Here is a 17,118-nt window from a genome sequence, read left to right as displayed (position 1 = left end):
ATTTTACTCTTGTCAGATCTTTCATCTTCTTGACAAAGGTAGCAAAGTATTTTGTAAGGACTTGTGTACCTTTGGGTTTTTATGTCAGTTAACCTGTTTCAGAAAAAGCCATGATTTCACTGCACATTATACCAATACCATTTACTATTTTCTCCTACCTAAGGGTGAATTATCTTTGATTACTCTGGTCTTATCACTAGAAGGGGCATTTGACTTTTAACTCTGCACTGTACTGCAATTTCTGAAGCTTTAAAAGGGCTTGTTTTCCTCAGTGAAAATAACATATCTTTCCCCAACTGAGTTCACAAATGTGGTGGTCAGTGGAAAGACTCCAAATGCCTAGATGCAGGTAGATCAGCCTTACTAGACGCTTGACATTGTTTTCATCATCATCCCACCAACTGCTCCAGTAAGATTACAGAGGTCTTAAATTGATAACAAAGGTTTAAAAGCCAGAATTGCATTGAGGTATGAGGTACATTTGTTCCAAGGTACACCTCTGGATGCATAATAATATTGCTTCCTCAGAATGATGAAAGAAAAAATGATGCAGGAATAATAGGTGTAGCAAAACCATCTGAAGCAATATAAAGAGCTTTAAAAATTGTAATTACATGAATTTTTATTTGTCAATAATATTATAGACATAAAAGAAGAATCTGATCAATACTACCATCAGCCTGGAGATATGTGGCCAGATTTGGAGACATTTAAGAAGATGCCTTTTGACTACACTATCCATGATCCGAAATACGAAGATGCAAGTCTGATTTGTTCAAAGCTTCAGACTATAAACAGTGAAGGTTAGAATTTTATAAATCTAGATTGGTACACATATAGGTATTTATTTGTTTTTAATGTGAGAATCCTGTTAAACTTTTAAACAGAGTGAAATTATCAGAATTGCACTTGACTAAGTAATAGTGAAAAAAGATTTCAAGTTTGCCAGATGAAGCACCAGAGTATGGGCCTTATAAATGTTTTATGGAATATTATATAGGTAGTCTTTAATTAAAAAAAGCTCTGCATCCACAATAAGTTTGTGTATTTGAATGTTTTTCTGTAGTAGCATTGTCCTGCTCTGTAGCAATGAAGGGACTTATGTGGGTAAAGTTACTTATGTACTTAAAAGTGTTTATAGGTTTATTTTTTAGGTTTTGGTTTAGGTTTGGAAAGCGTGAGATGCATACGTCCAGATCTAGATTCCTGGAGTATTGAGGTGTGAATTGGTCCTCTGAATTAGCCAGCTGGACATACACAAGCCCATGGGACGGGGTAGGATGTATCCAAGCATACTGAGGGAGCTGGCCAACATCTTTGTGAGTCTACTGTCTATCATTTTTAAAACGTAGCAACAATTGATGGAGGTTCCTGATGGTTGGAAAAAGGAAAATGCCATGCCCATCCTCTATAGGATAGAAGGAGGATCAAAGCAATTACAGCCTAGTCAGCCTGCCCTCAGTCCTCAAAACAATTATGGAAACAAACTCTCCTGTAAGCCATGTCCAGACCGATGAAGGACAGGAGAGTGATTGGGAGCAGCTAGAATGGATCTATCATAGGCAAATCATGACTGGTAAACACGATTGCATTTTGTGATGAACTATGAACAAAGGAAGAGCAGTGGCTTTATCTGGACTTCAGCAAGGCTTTTGTCACTATCTTCTATGATATCCATACAGCCAAAACTGGAGAGATATGGTTTGGATGGGTGGATTGTAAAGGGGGTGGGAAATTGGCTGGCCCACTGGACTCAAAATGTGATGAGTGGCACAAATCTGACTGACAACTGGGTATGCATGGCAATACTCAGAGAATGATAGTGAGGCAAATGCTATTTAAGATTGCCATTAATAACCTGGTCAAAAGGACAGAATGCAACATCAGCAAGTTGATGGATGATACCAAATTGGGGGAGCCATCAATATGCAGGAAGGTAGCGCTGCCATTCAGAAAGACCTGGGCAGCCTGGAGAAATGGAATCTCCAGGAAGGAGCCTCAGGAACAGGAACCTCATATAGTTCAACAAAGGTAAATGCAAGATCTTGCACTTGAGATGGAATAATTTTTTGCAGCTGTACAAGCTTGGGGCCAGCTGTATAGACAGCAACTTTGAGAAGGGTCACCTGATGGTCCTGGTAGACAACAACTTGAACTTGAGTCACCAGTTCTCCATTGGGTTAATGGCTTACTAAAAATGATTATTTTTCTATGCACGACACCTGTAAGACCACATCTGGAGTATTCTGTTGAGTTTTTGGCTTCACAGTACAAGAAAGACATTGACATACAGAAGTGAGCCTAGTAGGTAGCCACCAAGATGTCTATAGGCCTGAAGCACATGATGTACATAGAAAATTGAAGACAGTTGGGTTTGTTCGGTCTGGAGAAGTCTAGCAGGAGCATCTGATTGCTGTCTTCAACTTCCTAATGGGAACTTATAGACACAAACTATTATAGAGACACACCATAAGAACAAGCAACAACAGACACAAGTTGCAACATGGGAAATTACAATTAAATAGTATGAAAAATATTTCCAGAATAGAAGAAGTCATCAAACCATGGAGCAGGTTTCCCAGAGAGACTGTGGAAACTCCACTCTTAATGATTTTCAAAACCTGACAGGCCAAGGAACAACCTTGAACAACCTGATCTGATGCTGAAAATCTGAGTGCAAGGCTTGGCCAGATGACATAACAGAAGTCTTTTTCAGCAGAAATTACATCTCATCTTCCTTCATTCTCACAAAGGAGACCTTCTTTTAAAATGTGGATATTCACTAAAGAGCAACGTCACTAAATTTGCCAAGTTCGTTTCACATAATCTACTGTGATGTCCATCACAGGACAAAAAATATCTCTCATAAGTCTCTTTTTTACTATTTATTATTTTTGCAAGCATTCAACCAATAATAAAAAGAGCAACAATAATAATTTTAATAATCTGGTTTTGCTTACACCTCTGTCTTTTGTGAAATCTGTACAGAATTATCATAATCATGAATTTGCAGATACTTCTTTGTAGTCCCCTTTGCTGTGCATAACAAATTATAAAGCATAATATGCTCAGAACAAATTCATAGATTGTTTTGCATGTGTTTAATCCTGCCATTGTTCCTAGAAGCTAATTACAGTGACAGAAACAGTTTGTCAGAAGGGAGTACATTCTGGCCTTGAATATATGTTAGATTTAAGTTGTTTGGTTTTTTTTTAATAGAGAGATCAATGAGCAGGAGACAGGAGGATATGTATACACGCCGTCAAACAACTAGGATGAGATTGTCCAAGTATGCAGCATATAACACCTACCATCACTGTGAACAATGTCATCAGTATATGGGTTTCAATCCCAGGTACCAGGTAAAGATTTCCAGATATTACTCTGCAGATCAGAATAAGAAGCAGACACAACCCAAACACAGTTTTGTGTACATTCACTGTATTTGAATTGGCTTAGAAGTTGTATGTATGTATTAAAACCATCTGATTTACAGATTTTGTTATTTCTTGAAGTTTGCCTGCCTTGACCAGACTGCAGGTTTGGGGACGTCAGAGGACTGATCCTTGCCTCATTTACAGTACCTTATTTGGTGCTGTAATCTGCATTCTACATTTATACAACCAGTTAAAACTACTTTCCTGGTAAACTTTTCCCACTGGGACTTGCTTACCTTTTCACCTGAGTAACTGCAAAAGGTGATACTTCTGATACAGGAGTAGTCCAGCATAGAGTAGTCTACATGTGGCATACAGACTGTTTTCCTCAGAGTAACCCTCCAATTTCCTGCCTATTAGAATGTGAGGAAGAAGATGTTAGCAGTGCAAATACTGGTTATAATATGTCAGTATTTCTGAAAGCCAAGAGTGGCCTGTAAGTATTGGTACCATCTGCAAGACAAAGCTGAAACAATGGTTTCAAAAGAGGGAACAGTTTAATTTATATTTTTTTTTTAGTGTATGCTGTAGCCTAAGGGACATTGCTTAACACCTAGTGAATCTAATGCAATACAGTGACTGTCATCTGTTTGGTAATATTATAAATGTGTATTAACTACACTGAGACTTTGTAGTTTGACTCTAACCACTGGAATTATCCTAATTTTTCACAGCTTTATGAGTCCACTCTGCATGCATTTGCCTTTTCCTATTCTATGCTGGGAGAAGAGATCCAGCTGCATTTTATCATTCCAAAGTCAAAGGAGCATCACTTTGTCTTTAGCCAACCAGGAAGACAATTGGAAAGCATGAGGCTACCACTAGTCACAGATAAGGTAGATGGATAATTATATTTGTGGCCATATATGGGAAAGAGACACCACCAATATTAAAATTTGTTGAATTAGGATTCTTTACACTTCTGGTCCAGCTGTCAAGAGATAATGAAGATGTCCTGATACTATGCTTGTATTTTCTCTCAGAAAGGGAGACATGAAGCAAAACTGTCAAGCCACCAATAAGCTGTTTCTTTTGCTCATTATCTAGGTTGATCCTTTGGTATAAACACTCCTATCTGGGGCAAAAGGTCTTTGGTTATGTGTTTAAGATGTTAAAGTGAGAATGGTTTCAGCAATTTGCTCAGAGACATGGTTTTGTTTATCATACAGCACTAAGAGGAAGCAATTTTTTACTGTAGAGGAAGGCAGTGGATTATCCTGTCATATTCTGCATAAATGTTCAGTTGCTGTCATATAAAAATAACACTTTCAAAGAATCTTTGTCATGGCTTTAAGACTGTCCAAAGAATCACATCATGCTTGTAGAAAACACTTTATAAGGTCATCCATTGGACAGGCTATGCAAACTCTGATGTTGGCCTTTACAGTGACTCCTGATATCCATGTCTAAGATGATGCTGTGCCTTGCTCAGGCCACACTGTTTGGAGTATTGAAGCAATTTGTGGAACAGTAGTAAGCAGTAGCACTTCTATCTTGAAGAAAATAAGCTGCTTCCAATAACCAATAATCAATCAATACCACCCTCCAGTTCGGGGTTTTATGTCCAGTTCAAGTTTGAAATGGGGGAACCCAGGCAGCAAGGCAGCAGCAACTGTGCAATGTGAAGATGAAACCTCCTGCTCTTCCTCACCCAGTAAACTTGTGCTTGGCTGTGCAGTCAGAACTATGCACTGGGTCCTTGTGGATTCTTTTCCTGCTTCTGCCACTGACCTGCTTTGAGGCTTTGCCAAAACCATTTATTCTTCCTTTGCTTCTTTTTTTGTTCACTTGCTCCAAAATGGTGCCTGCAATCTTGCTGCAGGCTTGAAAAGTGCTGTGGGATATAAACCTAGATTGTTCAACCATTATAAAATATTTTTCTTGATCCACTTTCAATTCCCTTTCGTGGACTCCAGTGGCATCAAATCCACCATTTTGTGCTTTGGCAGTTTTAAATCTGGAGTGCTTAACTGTGAGGGCTTTGGAGAGTGTCTGTAAAGAGGCACATTGGGGGTCCTTAATGACCTTAGTTGGAACCAGGCTAAAATCAGTTGCACAGACTGGAACAGTCCTGGATGTCTGTAGAAACAGGGCTTTCAGAAGCTGTACTATCAAACTTGGAAGCACCTAGTGAGTTTCAATGCATTCAAGACTGAGTGATAGCCAGTCAGAAGGGTTGTACTGCAGTTTTGGAGTAGGGTGTTTCTTACCATCTTATGTCATATGGACCTAAATCCTATTCCAGATGTAGCCTCAAGGTCCCTGTGCTCTTGGCAGGTCAAGGTTAGCAGTCCTATCCAGTCCACCACACTCTCACCAGTCAAATAAGCTAAATGATAGAGTTTTCTTTTCCCCAACTCTTAAAAAAGTTGCTTATTTTCCTATTAAGCTGATTTAAAATGTAGCAGTTTGACCAGTGTCAGTGAATCTGATTTATTCTCCTGAAGGATCTTGTTCTCTTTGTTTAAACATTCTCCAGCTTAATACAGAAACTCACACTTCTTTTTATTTACAGAGTGAAGATTACATAAAAAGCCCCACTTTTACTCCCACCACTGGTCGTCATGAACACGGACTTTTCAATTTATATCATGCAATGGATGGAGCCAGTCATTTGCATGTTTTAGTTGTCAAGGAATATGAAATGGCCATATATAAGAAGTATTGGCCCAACCACATCATGCTTGTTCTTCCAAGCATTTTCAACAGTGCAGGAGTAGGTAAGTGTAACAAAAAGTTTTAACAAATGCAGACACAGGACTTGGGCCCTTGAGGTGTTGTTATTCAACAGTGAAATGTAGACACACACCTTGTAGCTAGCATATCTGATCTGGTGATCTGGATTCTCTTTGAAGACATTCTGTCACAGTCGAAGATGCAATTCACTTAATCCAGGTCATCTAAAACAATCTGGATAAATTGCACCCTAGAAATACTAACTCTCCTCTATTAATTTTAAAGGGAGCTGAGGGTGTTAACTTAGATGGAGTTACCTACTCTGTTTCCTCATAGAAATAAGTTATGTACTATTAGCATAGGCAGTGATGCACTGATTAGTACATGTCTTAGTTAGGTTCTGCTAATACAGTATCTGTGAGATATTCAGCGCCTTGCTTTTACTGCTGGAACAACTTATAGACAGCATTAGTGACAAACATTCAAAGTAGGTCATCAGGGGAAATTGTTCCCATGCTGTTCAGCTGGTCAATCAACATCTCTATTTGCACTAAGAGATGCTAGTGGAGCCAAATATCTGTCAGGTTAAAAGTCGCTAAACCCTTAAGACACTAGAAAATCAGGATTCATTTTATGTGCTTCCCAGTGGGGTCCAATAAGTTACTTGCTTGGCAAGTGACAAAATAAGTTAGCTCTGGGGAGTGTTAGGGTGTTAAAATCTTCAGAGTGACTCATACCCTGGTCTGCAGAAATATTCACTTCAAAAGGCTTCCAAGTTAAAAGCAACTTTTAATCTGATGATTTTTGTCTTTGGTTTCAGGTGCTGCACACTTCCTCATAAAAGAGTTGTCTTACCATAACTTGGAGCTTGAACGAAATCGGCAGGAGGAGCTGGGGATAAAACCCCAGGATATTTGGCCTTTCATTGTAATTTCAGATGACTCCTGTGTTATGTGGAATTCAGTAGAATTTGATTGTTCAGGAGACAGGAAAAGGTAAACAGAGTAATATATGCTTTTTCAGCTGATTTCTTTTAACCTTTCACTGCATATCAGTTTTGAAATTGTGTTTGATATACTACAAATTTTTCCCTGTACAAGCAGAGAATAATATTTACCTAATGAGAGAATTATTTTCCCTAGATACCTGCCTTTGCATAGCACATAGTTTAGTGCCAGTTTTTCATTCCTGTCCCCTGAGGATTTAAGTGCCCTGCAGCCTTTGCTGTAGAGCTTAACTCCGGTTCAAACTAGAGTTACTTGGACTGCAGATTTCACACAATCCCTGATATACTGGACAAGCATGGGCATTCACATGTACATTTTTAACAGGATTTTTCTAAGGAAGCTAAAAGACATTTCTGTGCAAATTGTGCAGCTAATTTCCTTCAGCTCTTTTATCAGTCCCAGTCTGTATGGCTCCTTTATTAGCTCCCCAAATCCCAAAACAAGTATTTTTGTTTTCTCTACTTTAGAACATTGTTTGTACTAGATATTTTTATCTATTCCCAGAACAGTGCTATGCAGGATTTACAGCAAACCTTCAAAGAGAACTAAACTCAGTGAAAACTGAGATTTATGGACTCTAGGGGTGGGCTAGGAGGATCTTATACTTTGCACTTAAGCTATGTCTACAAAGTCAGCAACCCTCCCAAAGTAATTTGGAACATTATCCAGGTAACTTTAAAAGTTTACATATCTGAATGAATATTTTGAAAGATCCATACTAAGCTTCAGATCGGTCATACCAGTCCCCACCACATAAGCACTAGTTAATTTTAAGTTTTGATTAGAGTGAGAGACAAAAAGTTGCAGTAAAGTAAGACAACACTGAAGTTATCTACCTGATACTCATAACTACTTTCAACTGTTAAGAATTGCTCTTCAGCTGAATGAGATTCTGAATATTCTCTACACATTTTTGTAATTATTGTAGTGACTATACGTGGACTGAAAGGAATGTTTCCTTGAAGCAAATTCTGCAACATATCGAAGCAACTCCCAATGTCACTCACTATGCCTTAATTGGGATGAGGAAATGGTCCAGTAAAACAAACAGTGCTGAGATCAAGGAGCCATTCTCCTGCTGCCATGTGCATGATTTCATTATGCTGAATGTCGATCTGACACAGAATGTACAGTACAATCAGAACAGGTAAGTGAATCAGTAGCATCTTTCAATACAGATAATGAACCAAATAAAGGATGTTTTACAAAGCTTTTTGGGCGGAGGTTGTTAATGGGATGCAGACAGATTTTGTTTTCATACTGTCAGTTCACATTCTTCCCAAGTTGCCAGCAGTTGGCAAAAGACATTATTTTCCATAGTTCCAAATAAAACAGTCATATTTGAATTACAGGGTAGACATACTCAGCAGTGTGCCCTGCAGTATTGGTCTCCCAGCTGTCTATTGCAAGTGGCCTTTGGGCCTCTACCTCAGAATATGCATAATGTCCATATAGGGGTGGCAGGTATGACATGAAATCTACATGTGATTTTCTGTAAGCTAGGTGGGATACCCCAGGTAATCTAAAATGGCTTTACACACCTAGACTTAGATAACTGAACATCAGTCACTGTACTTCTCAGAAGAACTCTCCTATCTCAGGAAGATGTCTTCTGAAGTCCAAGTTTACTTATAACTGCAGGGAAGCACTTCTGCTTTCATTATTCTGTCGATAAATAAATGACTTAAATTTCTATCGTCACCAGCCTGACACTTTAAAAGAGCATTTTAAACTTGTTCCTCTGCAACTCGTCGTACAGAACTATGCTCCCAGGCTGTCTAACTGTATTACCTTATGAAGCATTATGAAGGGCTAATGAAGAGAATGACAATAAAGCAAAATGATATGAGTACAGGCAGAAATGTTAAAATGTCAGGAATGCCAGATCACACCACCCATTCCCTGCCTGTGTCTTTAAACCATGCATGGCTCGCCATAATCCTCTGTGTGTGTGCTGTTGAGCCTGAAGTATTGTATGGCATTCCAAGCCTGGGCTGGCAAGGAAAAAGGTACATTTTTAAAACACAGAGACAGTGACAGTCAGACATACCAAATATCCATGTAAATATTACTAAGATCAAAGACAAGATTTTAAAAACCTATAATTAAATGCTGTGTTTCTCACTGATGTCAACTGTTCCAGTAATCGCTGAGCTCTCAAATCCAAGCCCTGGATGTTAATCCAATGGTTCTGCACATCATCCTGTTTGCTGTATAATATATATACTCAAAATGGAGAACTGAGTCTGAATTTTCCAAAGGTATTTGGATTTAGTCAGCTTTAGAAGTTTACCTTTTATTCTGTTCCATCTTATTTTTAAAACAGGTCAAATTTAGCTCAGGTATGTTTGGCGTCTTTCTGCTTAATTTATTCCTATCTATGTCTGAGCAGTTCTGTTGTATTAAGAAAAGACTCCTTGTCTTCAAATAGTTTTTGTCTCTAATGTAAAATGACATTATTTCTGTAGAGGAACATTGAAAAATTTACTGGATATTCATATTCTAAGGGGAAAATGAGTAGTCAGAGACCTGTGCATTTGACAAATCAAATGTAGGGCCTCATCCATTTCCTTGGAAGTCAAAGGAATTAATTTCCTTGACCTTATTTGGAGTAGTAATGTATGTAGCTATTTTCTATGACTGCATTGTTGTAGTAAAAAGCAAACAAAATATTTTAACTCCTGGGTCTTTTCCTGTCAATCTACTACCTTTCTCCTTCCACTTTTCTCTGTGTTTCTGGTCCTTTCCCTCCCTAAGTGGTTCCCTCCCTCATTCTTATCTTGAACTTATTCTAGCCTAGTTTATTACAAAACTGAAGCCTCTTTCCCTCACTGATAGGCACTGGTGGAGGGTCAGTATGTTTGACACTTGTCCTTTCTACAGCGCTGATCAAAGACCCTGGCGTGCTTGTATTTGTTAGTGTGTGATGAGAAACATCCCTCTGAACTGCTATGATTTTATTCTTTCCAGATTTACATGTGATGATGTTGACTTCAACTTGCGTGTCCACAGTGCTGGCCTTCTCATCTGTCGGTTCAATCACTTCAGTGTCATGAAAAAGCAAATTGCAGTAGGAGGGCAGCGATCCTTCCACATTAAGTCTAAGGTGGGAACTGAGACCTCTGTTTCGTTGTTGTTAAAATTCCATTTTTCGTTTTTGTACCCTGTAACCAGGAGAGCTGAGGTATTTTGGTGCATCACCGAATGCCAGTAATGGGTTATGTGTGCCATGTGGGTTTTTTTTAAATTTCTTTCTGAAATCCACAATATTCTTGGCATAAATGTACCTTTCCTTAATCATTTTCCTTTAAAACTTAAAAATAGCTAAAGTGTCTCTTTACAATCCAAATGACCAGTCACTATGAGTTTTTTATCTATAGCTATTGAATTGCTCATCTTCATATGACTTCATATGTAGGAGTACTTTGGGTTCAAAGAAGAAACCTCAAAGACTCTATAAATACAAATATAATTCTGTGAAACTCAAACTTTTTTGGTAGCAGATATTTTTGGCTGAATGACTTTGCTTCTTATATAAATCTTAGATTTGTAGGATAGAGATATATTTTATACAAACCAAAATTCAGATAAGTACAACTTGATCAGGATTGATCTGTACCAGAAATATTTTTTCCTCATAGGTATCTGACACTCCAGTTTCAATCTCCCCTGCTCAGTACATTTGTGCTCCTGACAGCAAGCATACCTTCTTGGCAGCACCTGCTCAGTTGCTCCTTGAAAAATACCTCCAGTATCACAGCCATCGCTTCTTCCCTCTCTCACTGAAGAATTATAGCCATCCAGTACTATCTGTGGACTGTTACCTTAACTTAGGACCACAGGTACCGCACAAAATAATTTTCAAGCAGCTCTAGAAATGTATAGGCTATGTTTTGGATGAGTTTGTTGATGCATTCCTTAATAATAGTTACACAGCCTTTGAAGAATCAGGTATTAGATCCCTGTAATGTTAAAAATTTTAGTCCCATAGAAATACTATTAGAGGCTTCAAGTAAAGTACATGGAGAACAGTACCAGAGTTGTCCTAAATGCTAATACAGTCTGTGAACTATATTAGATTCTGAATTAACACAGACCACATTTTTCTTTGAGAAGTGTTTTCTGTCTGCTATAATTTGGCCCTTCCTACAACAAATTTCTTCCACAAGAGTTCTTTACAAATAGTAGCTAACCCTTAGAAAGCACTTCAAAATACAAATGTTTTTAGTTTACTTTTGACTGATAAGCTGAGGCAGTGAAACAAATACCAAGAAAACAATCAGAATGGGAGAAGCTGGCATGAGATCTCAGGAGCTGTTGGTGCTCTCTGATGAGTTTGGATCTAAAGCCAAGGTCATACTTAAACTCAAATGTAGGTCAGATAGAAGTGTGATACTAAGTTAGTGTTGTTCAGGAGAGAGAAACTGTTTTTACCTTTTCACCTGACTTGAATACTAAATGAAATTCAGTCTTGCTGGATTTACTAAACTTCTTTACCAAAACAGCTGTGTAATGACCTTGCCATATATGCTGCTCTCAGAACATTTTGAACTATATCTTTTCATTTCCTTTCTGGCTGAGATCTTACAGGTCTATGTTCCCACCATATTTGGAAAAACAAACTCTGTGGAAGGGCATTATATGGTTACTGTCTTCATCCATTGCATCCTTTCAGCTCTAACCATGCAGTGCAGGAAATGAGTTCAGTTTGGTTCTGGAATTGTTACCTGAGCTGGAATATGATACAATAGGATTGAAGAAATATAGATAAATATAGGCAGCCTGGGCCAGAGTCTCAGTTGCTGTGGGTCAACCTTCCTCCACTGAATCATGCTGATTTATGCCATGCTGATTTAGGGTCTGCCCTAGTTAAGTAGTACCATGGCACTTTGGAAACACTTGTGTGGAAGATTCCTTGATTTAAATTTATAAATCCTGAAAGAGTGCAATAAATATTCCTGGTTCCTAGTGGATTTGGGGAGCAGCCATAAAAACAAATTAAATAAGAGGAAACCTTGTGCATTTATGTACACGCACAACTCAACTGACTTGAGTAATCCTATCGTAATGTAAATGAAATTAGGCATTTCTAAAGGGTTATTTTCATGTCTGGCTGCACAGTTACTATATTTGCTCATGTGTAACTAAACTGTGCCACGCAGGTGACATTATTGTTGTGGGGAGCTATTGTTACTGCAGCTTTCAAACCCTATCATATCTAAACCTCATGATAATAATAGTAGTGAATAGTAATGACTAATAGATAGTTATGAATAGTGCTTTTATGTAGATTTTTAATAAGTAGAGGGATGTTTAAGAAGGAACTTTAAAGAACACAATATTTGGAGTTGGAAAGCAATTCTGAATTTGAATCAGGTGCAAATACTGAAAGCTTGATATCAAGCCTTAGCTTTATATAAAAGCTTGAAAAATGTTTTTTTTTTTTTCCCCTCTCCCAATCAGATTGCAGTTTGCTATGTGAGTTCTCGGCCTCACTCTCTGAATATCAGTTCCTCTGGTTTGACATTCAGTGGTCTCCTGCTATACCTCTGTGACTCCTTTGTTGTAGCTAGCTTTTTGAAGAAGTTTCATTTTCTTAAAGGTGAGCTGCAATAATTTTATTACAGAGAATTATATGACCTGACTTTGGGAACCTGGGGAAAAATGTATTTTATATGAAAATATACATACATATATATGTATATACATGTATTCATATTTGTTTTTATATGTCCCACCCATCTTTGATGCTTGATCATGCTGGCTCTGTATTGTAGTAAACTGGTATATAACACTGCTATAAGTTCTGTATGCCTAGTGTATATGCATAACTCTTTACTTCATGTTTGAAAACTGGGTATTTAAGATTTATATATGAAGCATTTACCTTTCTTGCAGGTTTTCTAATTTTCTTTAGAAAATGGGTGATGGACAAGCCTCCATCAAAATCTATTTACCATCTTTGGAAGTAGAAGCTGGATCATTTAAAATTTATTCCTAATAACCAGTTTCTTCTCCATGCAGTCCTTATGATGGTGGATAGCAGTGGAGACAAATAACTTCCATTTGTATTGCAGGTAGTCACATTGCAAACTTCTTTTGGATTCTTCTGCTACTATCTTAGGCATTTAGCGCTCTGGGGATTTGTTTCAGTCACAGCTATAACTGTCACTGGAGGAAGAACACCAGGGCAAATGCCTTCTTGAAACAGGCAGAGTTGTTATGAACTGCTGTGTTCTTTGTTGCAGTTAATACAGTTTCATGTAGGTATGTGTAGCTAAGTGCAAATTGGGGTGTACAGTGCTTTTACCTGCACACGCCACTGAAGCCACAGGAGTGCCAGTGCCTATGCTCATTCTGGAGCATTGTCCACATTTTAATCAGCCTGTAGTTTCTCTAACAAGGCTACCAGAGTAACTGCAAATGAAAGCAGTCCTTTTGTACTGTATTTTTTTAGTGACCAGAGGCTATCAATCAGTTTCATTTTGCATAAACAAGATGATTTTTATAGCGTGTAACAAAGTGTATTTGATTTGGGATTTCTCCATCTCCCTTGGCAGTTTACTTGATTTTCTAACCCACCACATGAGCATTAAACACCACATGGCTGTCTGTCTTGTTTCTTTTTATTATAATCTCAGCTTTTTTTTGTCTTGGGCATTTCCACTTACCTCACCATCTCTCATTCAGATTATTGAATGCTGGTGAGATAATTATTTGCTCTTAATTGAGCACTCTTCTCAGAAGCCAGGAAATCATGCATGCAAGTTAAAATGGTATCAGCATGCCAGTCAAGGCAGTTGATATTGTTTACTGAAATATGATTTTTCTTACTTTGGCATTCTGGATTTGCCTGTGCCCATAGCCATACAGACCAGATTCTTCTTTGCTGGCACATTAGTTTACCAATCTGAAAAGCGCTAAAGTTTGTGATTAGTTTTAAGGACATGTTTAGACCATTTCTGGTCAGCAAAGCAGAGCTTAGTCAGCCTTCATGGTGATTGACTTGTGGTGTAAGTGTTTTGCTGAGTGAGAGTTTCACTCAACAAGGTAATTATCAGCAGGGCTAGAACAGTAATGGATGTAGGGCTTCATCTTGTTTTCTACCAGGACTCATCACCACCTCTTTAGACCCGACAGCGTTGCCCTTCCTTACCCTAAAGTGTAGGGAATGTATTGTTAGTCCTGTTCACTAGATGAATACTAGATACCTCAAGTTACACAAGAAGATCCTGATAAACAGAGAGCTGAACATAGCTCTCCTCAGTCCTACATGAGTGTCTTTATTTTCTCCCAAGCCCACTTTTAACTCCTGTTTTGAAAGTGGTGGAGTTCTACATGCTAAGGGGTGGTGGGAGCTGGGTGACCTGAGAACAAAGGGGATACTCACGTGGGTTTCTTTTTAACTGTCTGCTTAGGTGCCACACTGTGTGTGATTTGTCAAGATCGCAGTTCTCTTCGCCAGACTGTTGTCCGGCTAGAGCTGGAAGACGAGTGGCAGTTCCGACTGCGGGATGAATTCCAGACTGCCAATGCAAAAGAGGACAGACCACTTTTCTTCCTGACTGGACGACATATTTAATTGAAAAACGACACATTTACTGAATGATACAAGACACTACTTGCTGCAATCTCACAAACTTACTTTTGAGAGGCTCTGCTTTTTGAACAGAAAGAGGACTGTTTTCCATTGTTTATTAGAATATCTAATGAGACAATTTACACTCATATTTCCAAACACTGAAGTGACTTTTCTCATTTAATTATCTGACGGAAATCATTCCTAATTCCTGGGAGAGACACTGAAACTTACTACTCTGCATTGTGGAAATGATTTTGGATCAGAAGGAAGGTCAATGAGTGCACTTCTTCTGTGACAAAAAAGACCACATGCAAGATCATAAGCAAGAGTTTTAGAAAACTTTTTGTACATTCCAGAAATAGGAAATGTAAATTTAGGAGCAGATTTTGTTTTACAAGTCTTATTTATCTAACAGTTGGCACAAGGCAACAGGAATTGTTACAGTTTTGTGGTATGCTGCTACTGATTGATCCAGGTAGGCTTTTTATATGAAGATTTGTAAAGTATATTTCTGTAGTAGTGGGAACTCAGTTGGAGCCTTAATTTTTGGAACAGGTGCCACACTGGATAGGTTTACCATGCAGGACTCTTGGGATAGAGGCATAATTATGTGTCTGGTTTTATTAGCATAAGGAAGAGAGTCAAGAAAGTAGATTTTAAAATGAGATCTGAACATTTAAACCTGAAACTGAAATTACCTTAAGTAACTGAAGAGATCAAATGGTGAGACTGACCTGCAAGTGACTTATTACTTCTAGAACAGTGGTGTTTTCTGGATTCTCATTAAACTGTTGCACTGGCTGCAGACTTCAAGCTGGGCCCAGTGCACTCAAGATAGCAGATGAGATGGTTCTGAAACCCTCCCAGTACACTTTCTGGGGATATTTTCTTGCCAAGGTGCTTCAAAAGAATGAGAAAATGGAGACTACATCTCTGAGGAATTCAGATGGAAATCTAAAAACATGTTCTAGAATGGCACCAGGCATCACGGTATTTTGTACACTCTAAATGTAAAGTCAGTGATCACAGTCTTTGTCTACGTTTTTGGAAATACTCTCTGAGTTGCAAACTTCCTGTTTGTCTTTATAGAATCAGTGTTAACTTCACTCAGTCCAGGTGCAGGAAGGATGAGCATAGACATTGTCAGAAGACATCTAATACTTGGGCAGTCCTTTCTTGCTGGATACACCAATGGGAGGATCATTGATTTTATACTGATGAAATGCCATTAGGTGGCTGAGCCCGTCACGGCACTGGCCTTGAAATGCAGACACCAGTATGACTATGCCAAAGAGATAATTTAGGTTAATTTACAGGGAAAAGATAAGTTCTGTAAGTTCGAGAGACTTAGATTGCTATTTACAAGGTAACTGCTAGAAATCAGTGGGTTTCTTTATTTCATTGTCCTTGTTTCAGAGTGAGAATTCACTTTTAAGTTTTGGGAAGGAAAGTGAGCATTGTCCTATGTAAATAGTATTACCTGTTCAGTTTTCACCAGTTGATTAGTTAATTTAAACTTTTTTAAAGAAGTGTGACATTCATGTCTAGTCCATCCTTTATAAATAAAGTTCATGCTGCATGGACATCTGTCTTGGTGATGTACAGGAATGTCAAGTATGCTTGGGGGGGGGGGGGGAGGGAAGAAAAGGGTTGGCTGAAAGCAGTTAATATAATTAAGAAATGCCCTGAACTGATCAAGAGAAAATACAGTACTGCTTAATGGCCTAAAGCATAACACAGCCTCAAAGGTATAAGAGTTTTTACAGGAACTCGGAACTAAAGACGGCAGGTTGAAATCTCCTTTCATGTAACCAAATACTTAACTTATACCAAGTGTCTGTTAACTTTTCCTGTGGTTTAGATCTGAGATTTGCTTTGCAAGTCTTCAGACATCCATTTTCTCCAAGAAACTGAAAAAAGGCCTAAAGTGTATAATAATAAATAAATAAAAAATAAATCACATCCTTTCTTAACATTCTGTTTTGCCACAGAGTCTTCAAAACTTTGACAAAATGCAGCTGCTAGTGGGCTGAAATCATCATACTCCTGAGTGTTGCTTCTGCATTAACCTTTTGTTCCATGAGTTACCTACCTACTGTATCCTGTCTAGAGGGTAGGAGTCTCACGACCTGGCCTCACCTGACGTATGTCTATCGTGTGACCAAACGCAGTCATTCTCCATCATGGAGTATATACATAAGCAATCGTATATGGTGAAACCTGCTTGCACGGTCCATTGTCAGATGGAGCATATCCTGTTATAAGACCAGATATGCACTTACTGTGTGACCAAATGCAGTTACTTCCCATCATACAACCAGCTGTGCACCCAACATGGTAGAAAAATACAGCATTTTGTTCACAGGATGCCAAAAAAGTAATGGTAGGTGAGTCAGGGAGAGCACTCTCCAGAGCT

The 17,118-nt window shown here is 38.4% G+C and overlaps 1 protein-coding gene across 8 annotated transcripts in view; it reads left to right on the top strand.

The window, feature by feature from the left end:
* The window catches only part of GREB1 (growth regulating estrogen receptor binding 1), a 115,220-nt gene extending 98,935 nt beyond the window's left edge, over positions 1 to 16,285 (top strand). For 7 of the 8 annotated variants that reach the window (XM_069805786.1, XM_069805785.1, XM_069805784.1 and 4 more), the window contains 10 exons: positions 645 to 803; positions 3,220 to 3,362; positions 4,112 to 4,273; positions 5,953 to 6,157; positions 6,934 to 7,108; positions 8,049 to 8,267; positions 10,091 to 10,226; positions 10,762 to 10,962; positions 12,584 to 12,722; positions 14,539 to 16,285. In XM_069805786.1, coding sequence (XP_069661887.1) covers positions 645 to 803; positions 3,220 to 3,362; positions 4,112 to 4,273; positions 5,953 to 6,157; positions 6,934 to 7,108; positions 8,049 to 8,267; positions 10,091 to 10,226; positions 10,762 to 10,962; positions 12,584 to 12,722; positions 14,539 to 14,702 — 1,703 coding nt within the window. In that variant the 3' untranslated portion in view covers positions 14,703 to 16,285. The remainder of the gene's footprint in view (positions 1 to 644; positions 804 to 3,219; positions 3,363 to 4,111; positions 4,274 to 5,952; positions 6,158 to 6,933; positions 7,109 to 8,048; positions 8,268 to 10,090; positions 10,227 to 10,761; positions 10,963 to 12,583; positions 12,723 to 14,538) is intronic. The other variant, XM_069805789.1, reaches the window with a different exon arrangement.
* The last annotated feature ends 833 nt before the right edge of the window (positions 16,286 to 17,118 follow it).

The sequence above is a fragment of the Haliaeetus albicilla genome, chromosome 18, assembly GCF_947461875.1.
Source record: "Haliaeetus albicilla chromosome 18, bHalAlb1.1, whole genome shotgun sequence".
Lineage (NCBI taxonomy): Eukaryota > Metazoa > Chordata > Aves > Accipitriformes > Accipitridae > Haliaeetus > Haliaeetus albicilla.
This window is presented reverse-complemented; position numbering and strand designations above follow the sequence as displayed.